The sequence below is a fragment of the Sciurus carolinensis genome, chromosome 10 (assembly GCF_902686445.1).
Source record: "Sciurus carolinensis chromosome 10, mSciCar1.2, whole genome shotgun sequence".
NCBI lineage: Eukaryota > Metazoa > Chordata > Mammalia > Rodentia > Sciuridae > Sciurus > Sciurus carolinensis.
Genome location: NC_062222.1, coordinates 42,007,915 through 42,032,538, shown reverse-complemented (window position 1 = coordinate 42,032,538; position 24,624 = coordinate 42,007,915). Strand labels below are relative to the sequence as shown.

The following is a 24,624-nucleotide window of genomic DNA, read 5'->3' as shown; positions in this document are numbered from 1 at the left end:
GTATGTGTGTATATACATATATATATATGTTTTTATATTTGAACCTTCAGTGCATCTGGCTTTTATTTTCATGATTCACCATTGCCTATATTCAAACTATAACTAAATGCTTTTATTAGTGTTTTTCATTGCTCATACCTGGTACCAAGAGTATGCCCTGTCTGAGGGGTCGATGAGGATTGTGATGATCTTGGCTTTGGGGACTAGAGATGCAGCTCGCTTGGGAGCATCTTCTGAATGGAAGTAATTAGCACTCTTTTCAAACAGAAAGTCACTTGTAATGTTAGATGGAGTAGGAAAAAAGTCCATATACCTAAAGACAGAGAGAGACAGATTATTAACCTGAGATTCGATTAGCCTGTATTTGGAATAGGGAGCATCTTCACACTTATTTGACCAACTTGTAATTATGGTTCTATAAGCTAGTCCAAATAATGGATTTCTATACACATCGAGTACAAAGACAACACAAAATATTAACATTCTAATAACTTATTTTGGGTAGGGGAAGGAATAAAATGGAGTAAGTAGTTTTGATACAGACGAAACGGAAAATAATGTACATTTGAGCTGATACTCTGTGCTAACAAAAACCAAATCCAGAAATATTGTTTATTCCTGGCAAACAGAAAATTATACCATCTTGCTTTGCTGATATTTTAAAATAGTAAATGTGTGTTTGCAAATTTGTGTGCAGAAATTTTTAAGGTGAGACTGAAGTTCACAAGACAGAAAAATGTGCAAGTCAAAATAGCTATAAAATACTAAACAGATTAAGGCATAGCTGTTCTCCTCCTTTTTAGCTGCTGCATAATTTGTAGTATATGTAGGAATGTGAGCACATTATAGTCTATCTAGAGTAATTAAGGGGATATTTCCTGCCAGTTGATCCTGTGGTGCCTCAGTAAGTTCATTCCTCCATATGCTGTCGGAACGTTCCTCTGTGTGTAGATTATGGAATCAATATGTTCTGAGGTTAATTCAGTACAAGGCCTTAATTATGTGTGTAACCCTCCTTACAGCTCATCACTTCTCTAACCCTCAAATGTTCTAGAAATAAATAATGAGAGCAATTAAGAATTCATATAAGACACTTATTTTCCTCTTTGACATTTGTTATTATGTTTCCCAAATGTGGAGTGTTAAAGAATCTCATCTATATTCCTGCTTAACAGTTTGTGTTCCATTTGAGCTCACAGATAAGAGAAAATTGCTGTTCTGCCTTTAATAATATGCATGCAATTTCAAAACTTAGTCATTTAAAAGTAAAGTAGGATAGTAAGTAATATCCTAGACGTAGAATGGACACTTCTCCGCTCACGATGGGAAACCAGGTGTGTTCACTGGCATTGCCACTACTGACCATAATCCTAAATCCCGCATCTAAAAGGAATGGGACTTTCATTCAGTACAATTCAATTCATGATGATGACACACAAAATTAAATTGAGGGAAGTTTCCTCAGGTGAGATTTGCCTTATACACCTGAGAATTGAAAATTAAATCCAGGACCATTATTTTCTTGACAAATTGGGATAGAGGTAGAGAAAACACACCAGAGTGAAGATTATCTCCTATGGCAAGTCATTCTTTTTTATAATTTGGAAAATTTTATGATAATTAAAATAGCTTATAATTTATCAAGTGTCAATTAATATTCTCTCATGCATGTGTGTGATTAGAATTGATATGGTTTGGGAAATGCTCTCATTATTTGCATGAGAAACATAAGCTTATATTGTAATACAGCATATACAGTCTATGTGCTTAATGAAGATACATGTCACACAGTACAAAATAAGCAACCTACTGATTTATTTGTTTCCTCAAGCATCATTGTGAAGACAAATTAATGTGTTTAATAAAAAAAATTAGGTACTGTAAAATAATAGTTGGCTTAAAGAGAATTTTAAATATCTTTATGAATAATTCTGATGAAAAATATCGCATGTTTTTTATTCAATCATGTTAACTTACCAGAAAAATATTATCATTATTGCACTGTCCAAATCAAATTATAGGCAACACTGATTAAACATATCATCATTATAAATTAATTTCTAATTCACTGTGGTAGAATTGAGCATAACAAATTTATTCTGTAATTATGCAGATGCCATGCATACATCTATAATTGCTCTGCAGTGATGGAGCATGTGTTCATAATGGAGTTTATTTTTTGTTATTTTTCTTACCAGTCAATTCCCTTGTGATAATTGTTTCCATTAAAAAATTGAACTTCTTCAAATGTTTTTGGACTAGGGAGATTGCTGATGATGGAAGGGTGCATGAGAAGAAATAAATAAAGTGCAGTTGTTCCTATTACAAAAAAGAAGGCATAGGTTATGTGAAATAAAAAAGAAATAAATCATCACTTTAGTATTTTCCTTTGTTCAAAAAAGTAATATTCAGAAGACCAACTCTTTCCTGTGTAAAAATGATGTCCTTGACATCTCGTGGGTATTTTTTCATGTAGTAACAATTCAAATGTTCCTTTATTACTCTCTATGATTCTATTTACCTAAACATCTGATTTAATGAGTACATAGCCAAATTAGAACAGACTGATAATTCAGCCAGGGTAGAACTTCAGGAATCATGCAATTCAATTTCCCTCTTAGAGGCAGGTGGGTGGCTACAGCATCCAGGGCATGGGGTGCTTCTACCTTTATCTCTAGCAACAGACACAGTACCTGAACCTGATGGGTCCTGAAATACCATTAAAATGCAGATCAGGGAAAATCAAACTATTCAACAGATGTTGCTGTGTTATTCTGTATATGACCCTAAAGTAATGATTAGTGATAACTCTTGATTAAAAAAACAAGCATACTGCAAGGACTTGGGTCAAGGTAATTGTAGTGAAGTGTGGAAAATATTATAATGAGTGACAACCAGTGTGCTCTTCCAACATATGAGAAGAATGAATGATTTAAGACCTTGGAAGTCAGCGAGGGTTTCCAGAAGGAAGTAATTCCAAAGTTGTTTCTTGAAAACATAAATGTTAATGAGGTTGCAAGAGTAGTGCAGAATTCTAGAAAGATGGACATTTGAATGTTCTCTCCCAGAAGGACAGTGCAACCAAATCTGATGACTGACATTAAAGGCAGAGCAGACTGGCTGGTGGAACCAATTTATTGTTCATATATCAGACATCTCAGATGTAAACTCTAAAGCTTATTCCTATCAATGACAGGCCAGAGACGGGGAGAAATAGCAGGAAGGACTCATGAAGTGACTGGGTCATCATAGCTCTCATAAATCAAGACCTCCCTTCTTGAAAAGTTTCACCACTTTAGTGACACATTAGAATAAAGCAGGGTTTTGGGATGTCTCAGATCTGGGAGAACTGGAAATGAGTGACATAGGTGGGCTGGCAGAATAATAATAATTATAGTTGGGAGATATGGAAGCAGAGGTCATCAGATAAGTGGCATTTTGGTCTAATACACCTTAAGCTCATATGAGAAAGGCGACTAGGTTTTGAGTATTAGCAAGACTGCCACTTTACACAGTTGCCAAGATATAAGAGACACATTAAAACACCTAGTATGGTGACTCTCATTTTAATAGGATGAAAAAAATTACATAAGCCCTTATGGAGACTAATTACTAATTTAGAAGACTTTTGAGAAATAATAATTACAGAATCAAGTCACACAAACTTAAAAGAAAGCTGAAAGGGAGAAAATTGGTTAAAAACGAGACTTTGGGACTAGAGCTGTAGCTCAGTGGCAGAGCTCTTGCCTAGCACATGTGAAGCACTGGGTTTGATCCTCAGTAGCACCACATAAAAATAAAAAATATAAACTAAGAGTATTCTGTTCATCTACAATAACAACAAACCCAGCCCCCCCCCAAAAAAAAACAAAAATGAAAAAACAAACAAAACTGGAGACCTTAAGACCCGCCAAAAGAAGTATCTCAAACACACTGTAAGATACAGATTACAAGTCATGAGCAATGATAGGAGTCTTGAAGAACTGATCTGATTTGCTCCTGAAAATAGCAGGAGTTTAAAGGGATAAAACATGAGACGAAGAGCAAAAGTATTTCAGAGAAAAGTGAACTAGACACAGATAGAAGCTCAAAGAGTTCACAGAATGCAAAATGTCTTTTTAAGTTTAGGATTACCTTCAAATCTTTAACTTATTATGAGAATGAAGAAGGAGAGAGAAAAGAAGAGGTTTTAAGACCTATAAGACCACTGAGAAAATAATTTAATATACCTAAGGTTTTGAATGTGAATGAACCTAGGGTTTAGATACAGGACTATTTTCAAATTATTGATGAACAGTTAATTACATGTTCTGTTTATTTTTATTTTTATTTTTTTAAAGTTGAGAATTGAACCTAGGGGTGCTGCGCCACTGAGTTACATCCCCAGTCCTTTTTATTTTTCATTTTGAGACTGGGTCTCATTAAATTGCCCATGCTAGCCTCGAACTTGCAATCCTCTTGTTTTAGCCTCCTGAGTCACTGGGATTACAGGTATGTGCCACTGTGCCTGAAATTAATAGATATTTTATAGTCTCCGGCAATAGTATGAAGGAATGTTTAATCACGGGGATGGTTGTGGAATTGTACCCAGATCTCCCCTGGGATAGAGAGAGTCAAATCCTTTGTTTACTGAACCCTATACATTCATGCCATCAGGAGCTGGAGAACATCAGGAATCCTCTGACAGAAAGGAGAAAGAAAGTACTCTCAACAAGAGTTGAGGCACCAGACTTCATAGTCAGAATTAGCCATGAAATCTGGGTTTATGACCTCAAAATGTATATATTTTTGTTATCACCTGTGTTTTCATCATTCTTGTCACTCATTTTTATCTAATTTCTTTGATGTAAATATCTTGTGAAAGGCGAAGAAAAAGCTTCAGAGTTTATAATACTCTAATAGAAACTCTCATGTATAACCAACTTCTCTTTAGTTTTAATATACCAGAGTAAGAGAGCCAAATCATGAGAAATTAATATTGAGAATGAGAACACTGATCTTCTGGAAGATTTAAATCCAATGAACTATGGTCTTAAGAGTTATTACACTAAAGTTAACCCTTTAGAAATTCTCTTTCATATTGGCAATGCTAAAATTTGAGTCTGAATGATGAAAGATGCATAGTGGTCTGAAATAACAGAAAAGGTTGGTAGTTTGAGCTTTGTGTATCTTAAGTCCAGGGTTACTATCATCTCTGCTTCTTTGTCTTCTCCTCACCCTCATTTCTTGACCCACTTCTAGCTGATAAAAATCCCTCCTAGGATTCAGCAATGGCAAAGTTGGATGTCACATCTGTCCTTCCATTCTCCCACAACAAAGAAAATAGGAGTTCGAGGACCTCTTTGAAATCTCACATTTTTGTAAGGTATACTTGTACCATGTTTAAGTTGTTGAAAGGCAACTGCATTTAAGGTCAGATTGATAGCCTTTATCTGTGACTCACTTCCAGGAAATTTACAGTCCTTGACAGCAGAGGAAGCTTTGTAAATGAAAACAATACAGATAACAAAATATGACTTCAGACTTCTCTGATTGGGTTTTAGGAATTATTACAACCATTTTCATATTGGAATAATATTTTCATAGTATATAAAATGTTATCATCCAATTTCTTTGTTTTAACATCTTACTTGTTTGTCTTGGTTAAGCCAAAACCAGCTAACATCTTTATCACTGCCATATTGGTAGGTCAAATATTAATATCTAAAGGTATAACTTATTGTCTTTTTAAATACAAAGAGCAAGGAGGAAAAACATATTTATCATTACTAACCTGTAATTTTCTAGCAGAAATAAGAAGTAATAATATTCAATGACAAATGATAGAGGACATGCCTTTAAATTAAATTTTAAACATGATTTTACAACACAGGCAAGTTTTATTTCTTTAATAGTCATTCCAGAGTTAGCACTTATGTAACGGAGTTGGTAGAAAATTAATGCACATTTTAAACAACAACACCACCACAAAATGATCTATCTGAAAATACGTTCTGCTTTTTCCCCTCCCTGCACATGTGTTAACTTACTGTTGTAATGCAATTTATATTCCTACAGGAAGAAAAGATTTCAACAACCAATATCTAATAGTCTGGAAATTTTGCCCACAACCTTTAAAATGATCTACTTGCTTGTATTACAAATATCTTCATTGGGGTCAGGCTTATTTACTGTGCCTGTTTGTTTTGGGTTATGGTTTGTGCACTCACTGATGAAAATGCTTTCAGTCAAAATAGTGAATTCAAAATACAGCAACTCAATAAAAACTTTAATTAATCAGGACATGAGCAAAGTGTATAAAACTGTCACATACTGAAGAAAGTATAAAATATTCTAATTGAAAGTGTCATCTCATTGGTGAAATACTTGCACTCTCTTTTACCATGTTCTAATACAGTTGTCCTTCAGTGAATGAGAAAGTACCAAGGAAAAAAATGCCTGGTGAACCTCAGGTTTATCAGAAAATAAGTCTAAAGCATATTAGTGCTAATTGATGATTTTTATAAAACCACACATGTAAAATATTTGAAAGCAACAATGTCAGTGGCTCTGAACAAAAATCAATTCAAGGCTGATGTGCAGTATAAAATAGTTTAAGTCAGTTCAAATCACCTTTTTATACCTTAATTCAGGAATTAATTAGCAAAGCTATAAAAAGTAAAAATTAAAAGTCAGGTGATATATAAATTCAAAATCTTCAAAAATTTGACAGTTTTAAAATCTGCTTAAGTCTGATGGCAACATTAGGGTCCTCATGAGGTTCCTGGCATATAAGTGCTTCATGGGGAAGAAAAGCAATTCAGTAAATGAACTTGCATGAATGTCTAAAAATTTCACGAAACAAAACCTGATCCGATGATGTCATACAAAAATGTTCTGCATAATAATAAAAAAGCAAGTAGCATGATTGACTATTCTTACCTGTTTTTTGTGGTCCAATCACAAGGAATTTTGGTAAGTGGTCACAGGTTTTCTCCCTGGACCAAATGTCTTTGTGTCGTTTATCATCACATGGATTCTGCAAAAAGGAAGAATAACAAATCTTACTGAGTGCTGAAAGCCTGTCTCTATTCCCTAACAATTGTTCAAAAGATGGGATCAAATTCTTGTCTGATCCCCTAGAGCCAGGCATTAGATCCTGCTCTGGTTCTCTGATTTCCAAATCCTTTTCTTACAAAGAGATTGGCATCTTCCCTCACCTCAAGGCTGCAGTTCAGCATCAGATCAGTTCTACTGTTATCACCTGATGTTTGGCTAGGTACTAAACCCTGAAATACTGCTCTGTTCAGGGAGTTTTGTTTTATGTCTGCATGTCAAAAGCCTTATCTAGTCTTAACCTACTTTTACCCTAGTTTCACATATTATTTTCAATTCTAATTGAAACATCTAAATATTAGAAATCAAATATAAATATTTTCAGTTGTTTTCCATTCAAAGTGATTTTCTTTGACAAAAATTTCTTGATAGTCAAATAAATTGTTTTCAATTATAGTTCTTTTGACCATTTTGCCAATATCAGACTTTCAGCATTTCATTCCAACACAGAATATGTGTTTAACAAATTAAAAAAATGGAGATCTATCCAGAAATGTTTACTACAATTCAAGTTCCAAAATTCAATTAAAGTATGCAAAAGTTAACTTCCATTTCATTTAGACTCTCACTACTTAATTTGTTAAATCTTCATCTATGCTACTTGGAAATTTTGTTTTAGAAGAGAGTAAAAGTCACTAATGGAAAATATTACTTAAATATATTAAGTATTTTTTTTCTTAAAATATTATTACCATCAATTTATTTTTAGGTGTAATCTCACTATGGTGTCAAGGTTGGTCTCAAACTTCTGGGTTCAAGTGAATCTTCCTGCTTCAATCTGCTAAGTAAACAGAACTATAGACATGTGCCACCATGCCCAGCTCAGAATATTATTTTAATAATTTTTAAAATATGTTTGAGAAGAATTGTTTCCTCCAAATAACATTTTAGCATTTTTTTTTCAAAAATAGGGCTTTAATATCAATTCTTCCTAGTATTATTATATAGACTGAAGGGAACTGAAATATATCAATACTTTGTAAAACCCAATATTGGTCCATTATATTGATGACATAGTGTTAACCAGACCAATGGCAAGCATTCTGACTGCCTTAATAAGACACCTACAGTTCAGAGGATGGAAAACAAACATACGAAGTTTTAGAAGTCTGCTACCCTTGAAGTTCCTAGAGGTGTGGGCATCTGGAGCTCACTGGGACATCCTATCCATAGCAAATGGTGAGTATTTTGTGAATTTTAAAGATATTTTTAATTATAGATGGACACAATACCTTTATTTTATTTATTTATTTTTTTATGTGGTGCTGAGCTTTGAACCCAGTGCCTCACATGTGCTAGGCAAGCACTCTTATCACTGAGCTATAACTCTAGCCTTACCTTGTGATTCTTACTACTAAGAAGTAAGCACAGTGTTTGATAGAACTCTTTGGTCTTTGCAGGTAGCATATTTAGAGTAGATAATATTGCTTGGAGACAATTACTGAGTGATATGAAATATTTTGAATGTGACCCAGAGTAAGAAAGGGGTATGCAGGAAATAAGACTGAGGTAAAAACAACCCTCACATTTGGTCCATATAACCTGAAAGAACTTGATACACTATGGCATCCTTTGTCAAGTAGAGTTTCTGGCAAGCCACTGAAGAAAAACCCAATGGATGCTTTTAAGGTTCTGTAATAAAGCATGACATCTAAAGAAAATAATCCAAACAACAGTTTCTGATGTTGGCCTCTAGAAGTCAGTGTTTATCTTTAGTCATTCATGTGATCGTGTGATTATAACTATTCATAATTAACTGGTACTTACAAATTTACCAAATTATAAGTTCAGGTGTGTGCAGCAATAATTAATTAACAATGAAAGTGGTACATCTGGGATTGGTCTCAGACTGAGAGCTTATAAACAAGTGTCTCATGTCTCTGTGTCACTGGACACTGTTGCACTGATACCTCTCCATCTACCTCTATAGTTTTATGATCGGTTTCCTTCTAGCTAACAAAGAGGGAAAAGTCCAAGCTTGGTTCATGAAAGTGTTGACCCATATGTTGGTAGAAGCCTGTGAATTCCTGCTACACTGTAGTCCCCTTTGGGGAAGAGGGTCCTGAAAACATTGGTTAATGCCCTCCAATTGACAGAATTTGGGCAGTGTACTTGTCACCTATTCTTTTAATGATAAAGTAGCAAGCAGCTAAAAGTAAGGATGTGACAGACTATTTGGCAGTGATGAACAGCACAGGATCAGTTGGCCAAGCAACTTGAACAATCTAGGAAGATTATGGCTTGTAAGTGCTAAGAAGCATATGAATATAGTTAAGATCCAGAATGAGCAAAAAGAGTTTGTATTGTATGTCAATGTATGTCCCAATTGTATACAATGTTTGTATTGTATGTCAGAGGAGATGCTAAACAATCAAACTGGGACAGTATGATCCAGGTCCAGACATTACCAGATGTTACCAAACCTCTGCTCTCACTACCCCACTGCTGATGCATAGGGCTCATGAATGGAGTAGCTACAGGGGCAAAAATGGAAGAATTGCATGGGCCTTCTTTCCTCTAGTCTTCAGTGTTGCTGGTGAATATCTGACCTGACAGTAACAGAAATCATTTCTAAATCCCAGAAATAGCATTTTTTCTGTCACTTAGTGTGAAATTGATTATATTGGACACTTCCATCCTGAAAAGGGCAGTGATTCATCCAGATCAGGCTTGACATATATTGAAAATATTCATTTACCTTCTCTTCCCACATAGCCCTGGCCATCACAGAGTGACTCATTGACATGTTATCACACCTAATATTCTTCAGATAAAAGGAACCACTTTCTGGTAAAGGAAATGAGGCAAAGGACATATAACCATGGGATTCACTGGTCCTCTGAACTTATCCCTCTACCTAGAAGCTGGCATGTGCAAAGGTCTACTGCAAGACAAAATTGAGGCTCCAACTTGAAGATATAGTGTACTCTTTAAATAGAGAGTTAGTACTTGGTGCCATGTCTCCAAAGTGCAATATAGTTAAGTTCAGGAATGAAGGAGTGGATACAGGAGTGGACCTATTCACCATCATTCTCAATGACCTACTTGAAAAATGTGTGCTTTTCATTTCTGAGTGTCTTGGGGTTCTAGTTCCTAAGGAGGGAAGATCCCACCAGGGGACTGGTAAGAGCACGACCAGACTGAAGTATGTAACTTCTGCCTGGACACTTTGGACATCTTGTGTCAGAAGTCTAGCAGACATGGAAATGAGTTACGATCTTCCTGAAGATGATTAAGCTGGATTGTCACGAGGAAGCAATGTAGCTACAACACAGTGAGAACAAGGAAAATTGTGTTTGACCCTCAAATAATCCACAAAGTTACTCGGTATATCCATAACTTGTTTAGTTGTAAATGGGAAAGGACAGCAACCACTGTCTGATAAATGCTGGGTGGCAACCAGAACAGAGTCTACCACAGTGTGCTTCTGGCTTCACAAATTAAGTTATCATTATTCAAGCACACCTTTTCCATGTCATATCTTGGAGAAATTTATGAGGAGAGTTAGTGGAACAAACTACAGCTACTGGTATTGATTTGGTTCTGAGACTAGCTGACTCCACGGGTATAACTTCAAGCAGCATTATAAGCTAAGGGAGAGGGAAATCCAGAAGAGGGATGAAGGTGGGAGAAAATAAACATTGCTTCAGTTTGAGGACTAAATGCAGCAATGGGTTTATACTTTCTGACAATAACCCTCCTCTTTTAAGTTTCTCCAGGAATTAGGTTCATATAATCTTAGAAAAACTGACGGAATAGTGTGAACATAATAAAGAACTCAGTGGATCTGAACAGGAACAAGGAGTATACTATGGTGGATGTTCTTTTTCTACAGTGAAAATATTCTCTCTCTCTCTCTCTCTTTTTGGTGAAATTTATCCTCTCTGCCCCCTCCCAATCCCTCAATGGCTAATGACCTTCAGTGGGGCAGATTCCTGGGCTTGTTGGTAAGAGCTTTATGACAGGCATGTTACACTTTGCATGCCCTCCCCACTCTCAAGGGGTGGCTGATGCAAAGGTAGAAGAGAATAACCTGCTGGCCTTGAGGTGAAGCAATTGTATGACTAACTCTCCCCAAATACCAAGTCAAGTGATATTTTGCTGAGAGCACATCTTCACTCAGGGTTTTCCCTTTATCCGTTAAATCACAGAACTTCCTTATAGGATTTTTTGTGAAAACATTTCTTCAATAAGTCATTTAAAACTCAATCCTTCTCTCAGCCTCTGCTTCTAGAGAACACTACTTATGGCAGTGACCATTCATACTCTATGAAATTAAAAGATGCACTTGATCCAAATGTGTTTTCTATCCTCAGCTCCCACTGGAACAAACATAAAGCACAGAATAAAAAGACTAGCAATGGATATATATAGACAATTGCATTATGTTGGAATTTACTTTGGAAAAGATTAGGTTATTTATCTCGGATTTTTAAAAAATTCATCTTTAGAAAGGACAACAAAAGGAGTTAATTAGAAACCAGTAAACTCAACATTCCTTTTATAAATTTTAAATAATTAATATTTTTATTTAACTGTTCTTTCAATTTTCTATCAAATATTATATTTCAGTAGAAATATTTTATACTCCATTGAATACTAAATAGATTCAGTATTCAATCTTAAATCCTGCATAGTCCTGCTTTAGTTTAACTCTCTAACCATGTTTTTACTGTTACAAAGAAGGCTAAACAATGCATCTTTTCTTTAGTTACTATTGGAACATATATTGCTTAGTATATAGGTTTCCAGCAAGAGACCACATTTTACAATCTCTCCTGAATCTAGTTTTCTTTAAATGGATAATTTCAGTCCATTGAAAAGAAGTCAAAATGATGTAAAATATTCTCTTAAGGTAAAGCCACTCTCCTTGGGTCCTCCCTGTCACACTTACTGCCATCTGTGACATGACTACAATTGCAGCCTGTGCCTTGAACTCAGGTGGAAGCAATATATTGAAGAACCTGTTGGCCTGGAGACTGGATGACTGTGAAACAGAGGTATGTCTCCTAGAGTGCCTGTCCACTTTTGGGCAATTATATGAGTGAGAAATACATTTCCAAGGTGTTTTTGAATGTCATAATTACAACTTTATTGTACTCCAGCTCAATATATTTCAAGGTACTTGTCTATGAGTAGGAAAGGAGCTTGTGCCAGAATGAAAATCAATGAATTTCTTGCTTCAATGACAATATCCTGTTACAAGATAAAAATAAAATGCAGCTGAAATAGTGACATAGTTGATTTACACTCTGGCATGAGCTTCTTGTCCCATGGTGTATCAGTGACAATTCAAACCAATTCATAGAGGACACTTTGGTACTAATCAGAGTTAGAAACTGCTAACACCAACTTGATGCTTCAGTTGTACTCTATTCACGCTCATAGAAAAATTGGTGACTGCCTCTGAGTCTTTGAAGAATTTATTTTTCTGTACTGTGCTCATAATTCCCCAGTTCATAGGTAAAATTCGATTGTTCTAGTTTAAACTAATGTCCATTGTAAGCTTCCCTTATTTAATTTATAGGAGTGGCATAGGCCAGTCATAGAGAACAAGAGCTCAAAAGGAACACTACCTGTGCCTTAAGTCATTTTTCTAAATTCTCTGGATCTCGGTTTTCTTAACTATAAAATGGTCAATAGTTTCTACTTCATATGTTTGTCAAAACCATTAAATAGGTTAATGTGTTAGAATTTAATCATTTAAATGATTAAATTGTGCTGTATATAAGAGAGTGCTTATTATTTGATTTCATATTGGCTCTTTCTTTTCATTTGTTCAGATTATTAAGACAGTTGGAGAAAAAGGAAGAGGTTAACTCTAGTGATAGACTGGTTTATTGCAAGTGTCCATCTTGAGAACAGACTTCTGGACCTCTGTCAGCATCCATGGGCACCTCCATTAGCTACCTCTCCACAGGACAAATTTTGCTTCACAAGTCAGATGAGTGGACTTCAGGAATGTGTGAGTTGCTTTGTAGAGAAATACATTGGAGTTTTTCCACAGACTTCGGGGTATGACTATACCCTTCCAGATGATCACAAGGCCTGTATATAATTCTAGTTAGACTTACGGATGATTTTCTTGACTTTTGCAATTTTTACAGTCAAAACTTTTAGCACATCTTATCAATTAGTTCTCAATTCAAATATCATCCATGTACCAATAAAAAAAATCAAATAAAAAAAAAATTAACCCATGCAGGATGCCTTCCTTCCCTGATGACCACAGAGAAAGCTTCTTCCTGTGATGGTTTCCTATCACATTTTCTTCATTACATTTCAGTGCCTGGATATTATTTTACTTATTTGTATATATCTTTATAACAATGATATATGGTATAGTTGTAGTCGATAGTAATAATATCTCAACTGGAATGTTAAGTTCTCTGAAGAAAAGCCTCTGTTTCTTCATTGCTTCAATAATATATGCAGTGCCTAATAAATGTAGATCAAAGGACAGATTGACTAACTTAGGGAAAGGCACAGTAAATATTTAGCAATAGACATGGACAAATCTTGATATATGCTTAAAAAGTAACATAATATGAACTGTGCAGAAATTTTGCTTCCAAAACTCCCATAAAAAACATTGAAAATTCCGAATACTGTCCATCATGGCAGCCTAGAAGCTAGTTCTTGTTATATGTTCATACCATCACTTCAGTTTCATATAACTGCTTTATTTGCAAAAACTGCATTCCTCAATTGTGTTTGTCAAGAGGAATGTATTTTCCATGACCTACAATTATTGAATTTCCCCACAGATAACTCAGCAAAAGGCAAATATCAAAGTAGGTGTTCTATTCATTTGCTCAGAAGGTTTCTTTATGCTTAGCAAAGATAAAAGAGTGAACCAATGGATTATTTGGTGCCACTGTTGAAAATCCTAGTCTTATCTGTGAGATCTTTTTTGGTTCCCTATATTGAGGAGGCCACTTATCTTCTCTATTACAGTACATGCCTCTTTCTCATTCTAATTTCTTCTTACAAAACTGGTGAAATAAAATGTTCACAGACATAGGCAAATTTAATATAAGACTTGCAAAGAGTTTTCTTTGTCTCTTACACACAGAACATGGATAGACATGTCTTTTTGGTAAGCAATGAGCTAGTTATATCTAGTTGTACTTCCCCAGATGTTATATCAATAGGAGCAAACTATCAAATAAAATTTTCTGAATGCTCTTACAATACTTGCTATTCCAAACGTTTTTATTGCTAATAATCAAATTTACATTACTTCACTTCTTCCTGTAGGTATTTTACAGTCGCTGGCATTTGTATTCCTCAAATTCAACATATTGCCTTTCCTTATAACTACATTGTGCTATTTGAAGACTTTTCATATGCCTGCTTTTCTGCTTTTACCCTTTTTCCCAGCGTATTTCCCCTTTTGTCTGATAAACACAACTTTATTAGCAGGGTGTTTGCATTTCTTATTTTATATTATGGAAATGTTTGTTTAGATTTTTCCCTACTCTGACTTTCCTTATGTTGTCTGAATATTTGAATACCAGCAAATATAATATCCAACTTTTATTGATCACCTTCTATATTCTAGGCACTTGCTTGACATAGATTATTCCTAATCTTCAAAGCTGCCTGGCAAGACAGATATTATTATCCCTTCTTTATAGCTGAGGATGCTGAGATGCAAGGTGTTTTAGTCAGGTCTTGATGAAGGTCACTCAGCAAGTTAGTTTCAGATATGAATTCCAAGACTGGGATTGTCTCTGCAGTTAAATAAAGTGTGTGTCTGTGGTTGGGGGTAGGGGAAGATGGAGAAAGACAGAGAAAGAGATTCATATGAAAGTTACAGAGTCTTCCCCAGAAAAAAGCTTAAGCATTCCTCTGTACCTTTATAATTCCTCTGTACCTTTATAATCCCTCTGTACCTTTATTCTATTGCTATTTTTTAATTTTAAAAGTCAAAACGTTACAAAGCAATTATGTACATTCTTTTTCATTTTCCAGTTTGACTACTCCCTGCATAAATGAAGCTGCAGTAAGGGTAAACCATAATTTACCATTGTAAGTATCTGGCACTATAGATATATTTAAACTTTAAGAAAGAAATTCAGTTGGTATTGCTTTAGGCAACTCCTGGTTACAGTGTCAGTCTAGTAAAAATGCATGTAACTCAGTTCTCACAGAGGGAAGGTGATGCGGTGCTTTTGTACACAGAATATATGAGGCAAATTTACTTTTAAGTAGACATAAATAAGGCGGGAGAAGACTCCCTGAAGCAATGGTCAAGACTTTTGAAAGGGCAATAAATTCTGATGAAATTATGTTACTTAGAAAGCAAGAAGTACCCACATGTTTTCTCTCCAACAAAGTAAAAATTGAAAATTTGTAATCAAACTAAAACCATGATATTTTTTTAAATAACACTACCTACTTTATTTTGAATTTCATGTTTTTATAGATGCATGGAAATAACTTGTTTTCATTTGATCTCATCAAGTCTACGCTTCCTTTTTACCTCTAAAAAATAGCCTGCTTTGCTCATCTCTTCTCTGCATCCTTCACTGACAAGGACACTGTGGAATTCTCAGTTCAAGATTGATTATCCCCATCCATGTCATGTGCCTGTTCCAGATAACTAGGACATACCTAGAGCTTAATAGTCGAAATTTTAGAAACGCCTGGTGCTTCCAGTGAAAGGATTATTTTGTTAATTACGAACATTTCAGAGGTTATTGGTTTCCTCCTCATTTCCCCTCGGCTTGCCTTCTGCTGTTCTGACCTCACTGAAGAATGCTATAAAAGGTGTTTTCAAAAATTACTCTTTTTTTCCTCCCTAAATGTCTATGGCTCTTTTAAAATTTATTCTGCTTATTAAGTTTTGCCATGTCATATCCACAGACACCCTTTTCCAAGTCTTTTATTTTTTTCAGGCTGGTGACTCCCAACATTTTGTATTTCATTGTCATTTAAGCCTAATGCAATCCATGTGTACTGCTGAGGTATTTCAATAGGCAAGGGATGTTTATTCTCAACACTTTAATCAGCAAATGCTTGTAGAAAATCTCTGAAACAAACTCCATCTTTACTAGGATTCCAATTCTACTTGTCCTCCATGTGAAACCTATCTAGCCCCTCAGCATCGTGGAAAAACTTCTCCTTTCTGAGTGCACTGGTTCATAATGAATGCTGTCTGTACAGAACTACTGTGGCACCTGAGAGTCTCATCATTTTTCAGACTTTTCTACCAAAGTACCCTGAATTATGGATGAGGATAAAAGTTGACCTCTGGGGCTGGGGTTGGAGGGCAAGGGCCTTGGCTCTATGTGTGTTTGGGTAGGTGACAACCTCAAGAGTATGACTTTAAGCACAACATTTTTTCTGGCATGTGCTTAACATCTTTGTGTTCCTCATCATATTATACCCATGTTTACATAAAAAACCAATACTATTGGTCTTTTCCCAAGAAATAGCCTTATAGTGAAACTCAGAAGGTGAATGTTTGTTCTGTAGCTCTATCTGTAAATGGAGGACTGCATGTTTCAGCACATAGTACTTTATATTTTTCATGTTTTTATGAATATCTTTATAGGGAATAGATAGCCAAGTCAATACAAGAAAATGGTTTTTAACTATTATGAATTAGTTGGTCTAATAGTGTTATTAGTTCATCATATGACAATAAATATACTAGAAGCTTCGATAAAGCACGCTTCTGTAAAGAACACTTCTTTTGTTGTTGTTTTACTTGAATGAGGTGCTCAAATATATTTTTTCTCTGTACTTTTTTTTAAAGATATTTTTATGATGATTTTCGTTCAGAAAGTATGAAAGTATTGTAATATTTTTATATTTGATGGAACTCTCTGCAAGTAGTTTTTCTATGACTGAACTCAGTAATGGTTTGTGTGAAGAATTTGATACCTGACAAGAACATATTTGCTCCTGACAGGAAATGGAAACTTTAAGACTTATGTCACCAGTTTTGGATGTCACAGTGTCTGACAGTCTCCTATAATCTAAACAGTGACATGCTTCATCGTAAATTAAAGAATTAAAATCATGAGGACTTATTTCCATATTTGAGGGGCACTGCTTAAAGATAGTAATATTATTATGTTATTGAGTTAGGAAGAGAGATGTAGCATGGTATAATAGAAACCTAAATTTTGATTAGAAAAAAAATATTTAAGATGATAATGAAGCCTGTCTTTCACTATGTCATTTGTGAAGCGGTCAAAATTATAATGACCATTTCATTGGAAAGGCTAAAAGAGAAATTAATCAAAGTGAAAAATACATAATTGTAGTACTCTGATTTTCCTAGCTGTGGGTTAACTGTTCTCTAATAATTCTTTCCTTATTATTTCTCTCCTACAAACAAGCTGTACCACTTTTTATTTAACGGTCTTACTCTTTATAGTCATGAAGCTATTCAGGGACTACTTATCTCATAGCTAGATTATTTTTACAACTTCTCCCCTCTGTTCTTTGCTGTCTTCAAAAAAAAAAAAAGTCTTCTTGTATTATCCATATTGACTAACATTTTTCTTTTGTCACTTCACTCTCACCTTCAGAACATACATCTAATTGCTCCATATTGCCAATAAAATTCAAATGACACTGGTGGGGTTCAAAGCTCTCCTGCTACCTTCAATCAACTCCTCAAGGTTATTTCCCATTATATCCTTACTCCTATCTAAGAAATAAGTGTGCTATTTCTTTTGTTCTTTGCACACCTCTCCTTCACTTATTCTGTCATGATATTTTAATGAGAGGCTATTGTGCTATGGTTAGGTTCTAGGTTACAAATATAAATAAACATCATCTTACTCCTTAAGGTTTGCTTGAGATAGCACACGACAGGCAGAAGCATCTGAAATGCTGTGTGGTAAGTGCTGTAACAGAATTATTAATAAGTTATAGAGTGGTAAACAGAAGAATAAATATGAAGACAAATTTACAGTGTCATTTCATTACTAAAACAAGGAAATGTTACAGTTCGCAAGTGCCATGAAGGTACAGACCTTTCTTATTATTATGGAGGTCCTTCAAAAGTACAGATTGAATAAATGCACACTGAACACATATCCCTGAAATTTCATCCTGTGAAAGGTGTTGATGATTGAAGTGGATTCTTCTAAGTGCAAAACCACCATTTTGTTGAAAGTGCACTGGAGTAAGAATAAGAAAACCTGGACTTTGGTCCTGGCTCATCTCTAACAAATCAATTAACTTAGAACACCTCACTAGTTGACATCCATTTCTTCTCTAAAACGAGTAAGTTGGGCTAAATGTCTCTAACTTCTTCGGCTCTTTTGCTCTATAACTCTCTATGTCAGCATTCATTCATTACTTTAGTAGACACACATTAATCGAAACTAGAGTGTGTGGTGCTAGATCTTGTGATTTGTTTATGTCACAGACATTCAAATCTCATCATTTGTCACTGGGGCTGAATGCTCTGATGGCTAGAATCAACAAAAGTGCTAACCACCTAAGGGTAGCAGACTGTGATTTACTTTCCCACTTCTTTAACCCTGGAGACACGGGCATGGACAGAGAAGCTGCAGCACTTTGAGCATTCCCCTGGTCACATGAGCAAGCAGGAATCCACATCACGCTTGGCATATTTGTTGATAGTGAGACTGCGGAGTGACTGAGTGAAGATTGAGACTGAGGTAACCTGACAGGTTGAGAGCTTAAAAGCATCGATTAGGGAATGCGCAAGAATTTGACCTTCCTGCTGTCTCCATGTTTTGGTTTTGGTTTCTATAATGGGAGAGAGAGAGAGGGAGAGAGAGAGAGAGAGAGAGAAGAGAGAAGAAACTATTCTTTCATGGTTTGCAGTGATTATTCTGTCAAAACAGTAAGGGACATGAATTAATAACTACCTGTGTGCATAATTTTAAGACCCTTGCACAGGAGGGACTTAACTGACAAGGAAACAGTCCAGAGATTGCATTCCATGTGTGTCCACAGCACACACTACTATATTAATCAGCGTTAGAAAAATCAATTTCCCGTGAGAGAGGAGCACAGATGCATCTTGTGAGTACTTATCATGCAGTCCAATGGCAGATATTCACATTGCACTTTTTAATTAGGTGATAAAGCAGCCTCACATATATGGTAGTTGGTGCTAATGAAAATTTACATAAGGAACTAAAGGAAATTCAATAGATGTGAAGATTACCATTTTGCACTTTTTCTTTCTATTTGTGGTAATAAAAAAAGTGTGAATTGAAAATCTAAAGAAAAATAATAGTTGACTTACTTTTAAAAGTGAAATATAACACTAAATAAGAACTCCTGCTTATGAACACAAAAAGGTACCTGAGTATTTCATTGTGACAGTATATAACAAAAGACAGAGTCCCCATATTTATCTATTCTGATTCTAGAGTCATGATTAGTGGACTATAAATGTTTACCAGTGAACGCTGGGTTTGCTTATTTGTTCTTTTTAAGAATTCCATTTATATTATATAGAGGAAGTACCTACAGCTTTCTGTTCACTATGATAGATGTGAATATGAAAGAAGAAATAATCTTCAGGGAAGATAACTCAAGATATTATGCACTTTATCATTACTTCACCACTTACAGTTTTTTGAACATCATGTATAATTGGCAAAGTTTGTCCAATTTGCTGCAATCAGTTGACTGCTCTTAAAATCTCAAGCATCTGAATTGTCTCTTGAACTTAATACTCTTCTGTTTTCTATTCCTTGCTTTCCTTCTTAAATATACTTCAGATTATGTGACACTTTCATTAGCAGAGAATGTTTGCAACTTTCTTTAATTTTTAGGTAAAATTAATAAACAATATAAATAATAAAATTCAAAAGGGAGCAAAGGGAGTCTTTCAGTAGAAACATTTACTATTGAGTGTAACTTAAATAATCTTACAATAGGTTGTTTTGATAATATATAAGAATATTCCTAAACTTATATGAACATTAGTAACAAAAATTTTTGAACACTATGAAATAGTTTCTGATTAACTCTTCTATTTATTGATTTTTTGGTCTAGTCTTTAATCTATGTATTATTGTGTTGAGGTTATTATCAATATTAATATTAATACAATTAATGATTAATTATATAATGGTTAATATAAGTAATCATGTAGTAGAAAATAAATAATTAAAATGTTTGTTGAGAACTTTGTAGGAATTTATCTTTGTTATGCTGTTCAAAATTAAAATTGCCACGCTTGCAAATGTGTAGAAGAGCACCCATAAATGTTTGCTATGCCTTCCAAAAATAACATAATTCTGTAAAGAATAATTGCATTTTATTACTATGTTATTTATTTATTTATTTATTTGCAGTGCTGGGGACTGAACCCTCTTGCATGCTAGGAAAATATTCTACCACTGAGTTATATCCCCCGCCCCCATTTTTTATTTCTAATTTTCCTTTGTATCTTCAATTTACCAGCACAATACCTGATAATTTTATATTTAAAAAGCATTTAACCAGTATTTAGAATCATCATCTTAACCAAATCATATTGGAGCAGGCATACCTTTGATTATATGATAATGTTTCAATGGAATCAAAACAACATTAATACATAAATATTTTTATTTTAAAAAAGTTCAAACAAAACAATTTATTTCATTATTTTAAAACAATTATTTTTTTCTCCAGGAGATAAAAGAGACTTGAATTTGGGGCCATTGATTGATTCTTTTTATGTCAGCCATGTGTCTGAAACTTTGGTAATTTGGCTGCTTTTTATTATTATTAAAAAATAAATTATAGATATCTCATATGTAAAAGATGTAAGAAAATAAGTGATTTACTATCAATGATTGATCAATTTTACAAAAGCATGTAAGCCATTGAGTAACCACCATTTTTGGGACATAATGCTTTGCCTTTATAAAATCCATCTGTTTAGTGTGACTCCACATACTCATAAAAATTATGTTTCTATTTGTCTAACTTGTATACCAAAAGATCAAGCAACTTACAGGAAGGGGAAGAGAATTAACCCTGGAAGTTCAATGTAAACACAAGTGGTGGAGGGTTAATGGATAAATCAGCAGAATATGGCATGAATTACCATAGCAGTCAGTTTAAAACACATTCTGAAACATATGACAGTGGAAAAGAACAACTAGAAAACCTTACACAGAATCTGAGGGAATGTGTCATATTTATTCTTTGCATGCCCTAGAGCAGGTAGCTTGCCTTACACATAGCAGATGCTCAATAAACATGTCAGAAGACTTCCTGCCTGTGAAGACATAGTCAAATGAAACATGATTCATGGAAAAAAGGAGAAACTGTCTTGATGTGGGGGAGAGAGGGTGGTAAAAAAGTCTGTTTCACAGTAATTTCTCATTAATGATGATGCTACTTCTCTAGTGACTGCTTAGCAGGGGAACATCTGATCTGCTCTCTGTAGCCAGCTTATTGATTTTGTGGGTCGATGTAATCTGATGCATAAAGAACCAGGAAAGTGGGAGGCAGCATTTTTCTAGCTAACTGCTAAGAAGCAGATAGTTTACACTTGATGCATCCAAGCTGAGTGACCCCACGTGAAGTTGAATTATCAGTAAATGAAATCCTAAAATTGACAATTCTCTTTATTAGTAGGTCTAATGTTAGTGAAAAATTAGTAAGATTTAAAGAAAAGTGAAGATATGCTAAGGAGACACCAAATCCTTGGGCACAACTTGCTTTTCCTTTTTTTTATATATACTTTATTTCGAACATACAGATTAGAATCTGGTTACAGGGTTTTAGATTATCTTGGTTCTTAGTAGAAACCTGAGATACTCAGTACTAACCATTTCATTTTTAGTTCGTATACACACTGCATACAAGTCAAAATGTTTTAGCGTGGAGAGTACACCAACAATATAACAGCATCCTCAATGCAAAATTTTCAAACCAATCAAACAAACAAACAACCCAGGAAAATAAATAAAAACTGCAAACATTTGATCTGTAATACAAATAAAAATATTGTTGAAGAAGAGAATGAGACTATTGGACAGAAGAACAGCTTGTATTTAAATGTCAGTTTTTATATGTCCAGCAGAGTTCCTAACACAAATTAGACTTTCACAAATTGCCAGTTTCTTTCCCTCCACCCCAGGAGAGAATGTTAAATGTTACCTGCCAGAGAGGGTCTTTTTGCTCAGGAAAGAGCTCAAAGTATTTGTGGGCCAGTTGCAATGGAGGGAGAGTTTGCAGCTTCAAGTTAGTCCAGCTGTGCACGAAGTTGGCCAAGTTCACAAATGTATATAACCCCAGACGGTCATTTCCATAGTTAGATAAATGGGTCATGAAAATACTGATCTGAAAGATAAATAAAAATGACCACATAATATCATCTACTTAAGTTCAAAACTGGCAGCAAAATTTCCAGGAAGCATATCACTTTTCCTTGGAATTTCATGGGAAGGACAATTATTTTTTATATGGAAGGACCAAATTTAATTTCTCCATCAATCTAACACTTAAACTCACTCTTAAAATTAAAGTTGTTATTGAGATGGGCATTCCCTCACTGCTTATCCAAAGTATAGTGTAATTTTCAAACCCCCAGATGAAGTAATTTTCAAACTAGTGAAGGGTCAGAATCAGATCGGTTCTAAAAACATTGGTCCAGATATTTTCTGATGTAGTTACACACACACACACACACACACACACACACACACAAAGTTGAAATAGAGTCAAACTTTAGTAAACTTGTTTCTTTATTATCTAGTGGAGATTTTTTTTAGTGCAGTAAAGGATTTCTATTGCTTTTTGCATAAAGAAATGATAAATGCTTGAGGAGATACCTGCTTTGCATGTTATGCAATATACATTTATTGCAATATCACATAGTATCCCAATAATATGTTCAATTTTTATGTTTTAATGTATCAGTTAAAGATTAATTTAATTTTATAAAACTAATAATATTTGCACAGAAATTGATTATATTTAGCTTAAAACTTTTCCATACTTACAAATCCTTTTATAGCTTTTCATACCTCAATGTTAACTCTAAAAATAAATGGCATTTCAGTTACTGTTGTTCTTTTGTGTATAATAAACTAAGGAAAAATGAAATCTAGATTGTGCTGGACAGACCAAACAAAAATCTGAATATAATTACAGAGGTAATCTAATTTACAGTCTATCAGGCATTGTAGCAGGAGTTAAAAATACATAAAAGAGAAATGACATAATTTTGATCTAAATTGCAGAGATTACTTCTGCAACTTATAAAAAGAGAATTCTTTTCCTATAACAATATTTTGCATATGTTCCTATATGTCAAATTATTTTAAAATATAAGTGGTTTAGAAGTAATTTTACTACTATTTATATAAACTTATAAATGTTCAAAGCAACCAATATAATAGAATAAAAAATAAAGTATTTTGTTAATTTCATTCACAAAGTGGGAAAATAAGATGTTACAATTAATAATATTAGAATAAATATAGCATTTGAAATTGAGCAGTAAATATAGAAGAAAAGTCAAGTGTCTCAGAAGCTAATGTTTTATAAGGTTGTTCGCTTACTCTCTTTTAAGAGCATATGTTGCTTTATGTGATTATTTTAGACTATTTGGAAATAAAAATGGGTATGCAGTACCATTCCAGTATAATTTTTGTTGCAACCCAGCTGACTACTCTCTGCAGTAAAAGTTATACTGATGACCTTCAGTTCAGAAGATATAATATGTCATTGGATAACTGCAAATGCCCAGAGAAGAGGTCTTTTATTTCAAAATTTAAAAAAAGCATTACTTTGCACCAGAATTCAATACACAATATTCTGGGGCAAGGAATTATAAGTAAAAGATACCAAGTTCATTCCTTGAATGCCTTTTTACTTTGGAAAAGACAGTGTCTTTCCATATGTCATACTAGAATACTGAAAAGAATTTCTGAGGAAAACCTCTTGAGATGATCAGATTCACTCCCCACTATTGTAAAAAGCAGAAAGGAGAAGGTGAGAACATGACCCTTCACCCTTAGTTTTCCAGAACTGCAAAATGAATATCTAAAGTTTACATAGCATTTATTATGTCCTAGGTATGATCCTAAGCTCCTTACATATATGAAGAATTAGTCTTTACCATGCTCTTACAAAGTAGGTCCTGTTATTTTCCTCTTTACAGATGAAGAAACTGATTCACAGAGCAGTTAAGTAATCCCTTGAAGTTCAAATCTAAATAGCATCAGCAGAGGAATTCAAACCCATGAAGCCAGATTCCCACTCCAACACAGGATATGCCTGATACCTTCTACCTAAGCACAGTTATACATTGAATCTGACATCCATCATTTTTTTCCTTTTTGCCCTTACACAAAAGATAAAGTATATATTTCTACATAAGACAGAGGAAAAGACTATGAAAGTATTATCTTGTCAACTGAGAGTTTTTCTTTGAAATAGAATGATGAAAGAAATTATTTTTGGAATCCTAAATAAAAACTTTTTGTGGGGAGGGGTGGGCAAGGCAATCTTTACTTCTGCAGAAGGGCTGCTATGGAACCTGGCCCCTAAATGGAAAGTTTTAAGACAACGAAT

At 34.4% G+C, this 24,624-nt stretch overlaps 1 protein-coding gene across 1 annotated transcript in view; it reads right to left on the bottom strand.

The window, feature by feature from the left end:
* The window catches only part of Ndst4 (N-deacetylase and N-sulfotransferase 4), a 240,708-nt gene that overhangs the window by 12,832 nt on the left and 203,252 nt on the right, over positions 1 to 24,624 (bottom strand). The window contains exons 6-9 of the mRNA XM_047566890.1: positions 22,204 to 22,386; positions 6,922 to 7,018; positions 2,196 to 2,319; positions 139 to 313 (exon numbers count right to left, since the gene is read on the bottom strand). Coding sequence (XP_047422846.1) covers positions 139 to 313; positions 2,196 to 2,319; positions 6,922 to 7,018; positions 22,204 to 22,386 — 579 coding nt within the window. The remainder of the gene's footprint in view (positions 1 to 138; positions 314 to 2,195; positions 2,320 to 6,921; positions 7,019 to 22,203; positions 22,387 to 24,624) is intronic.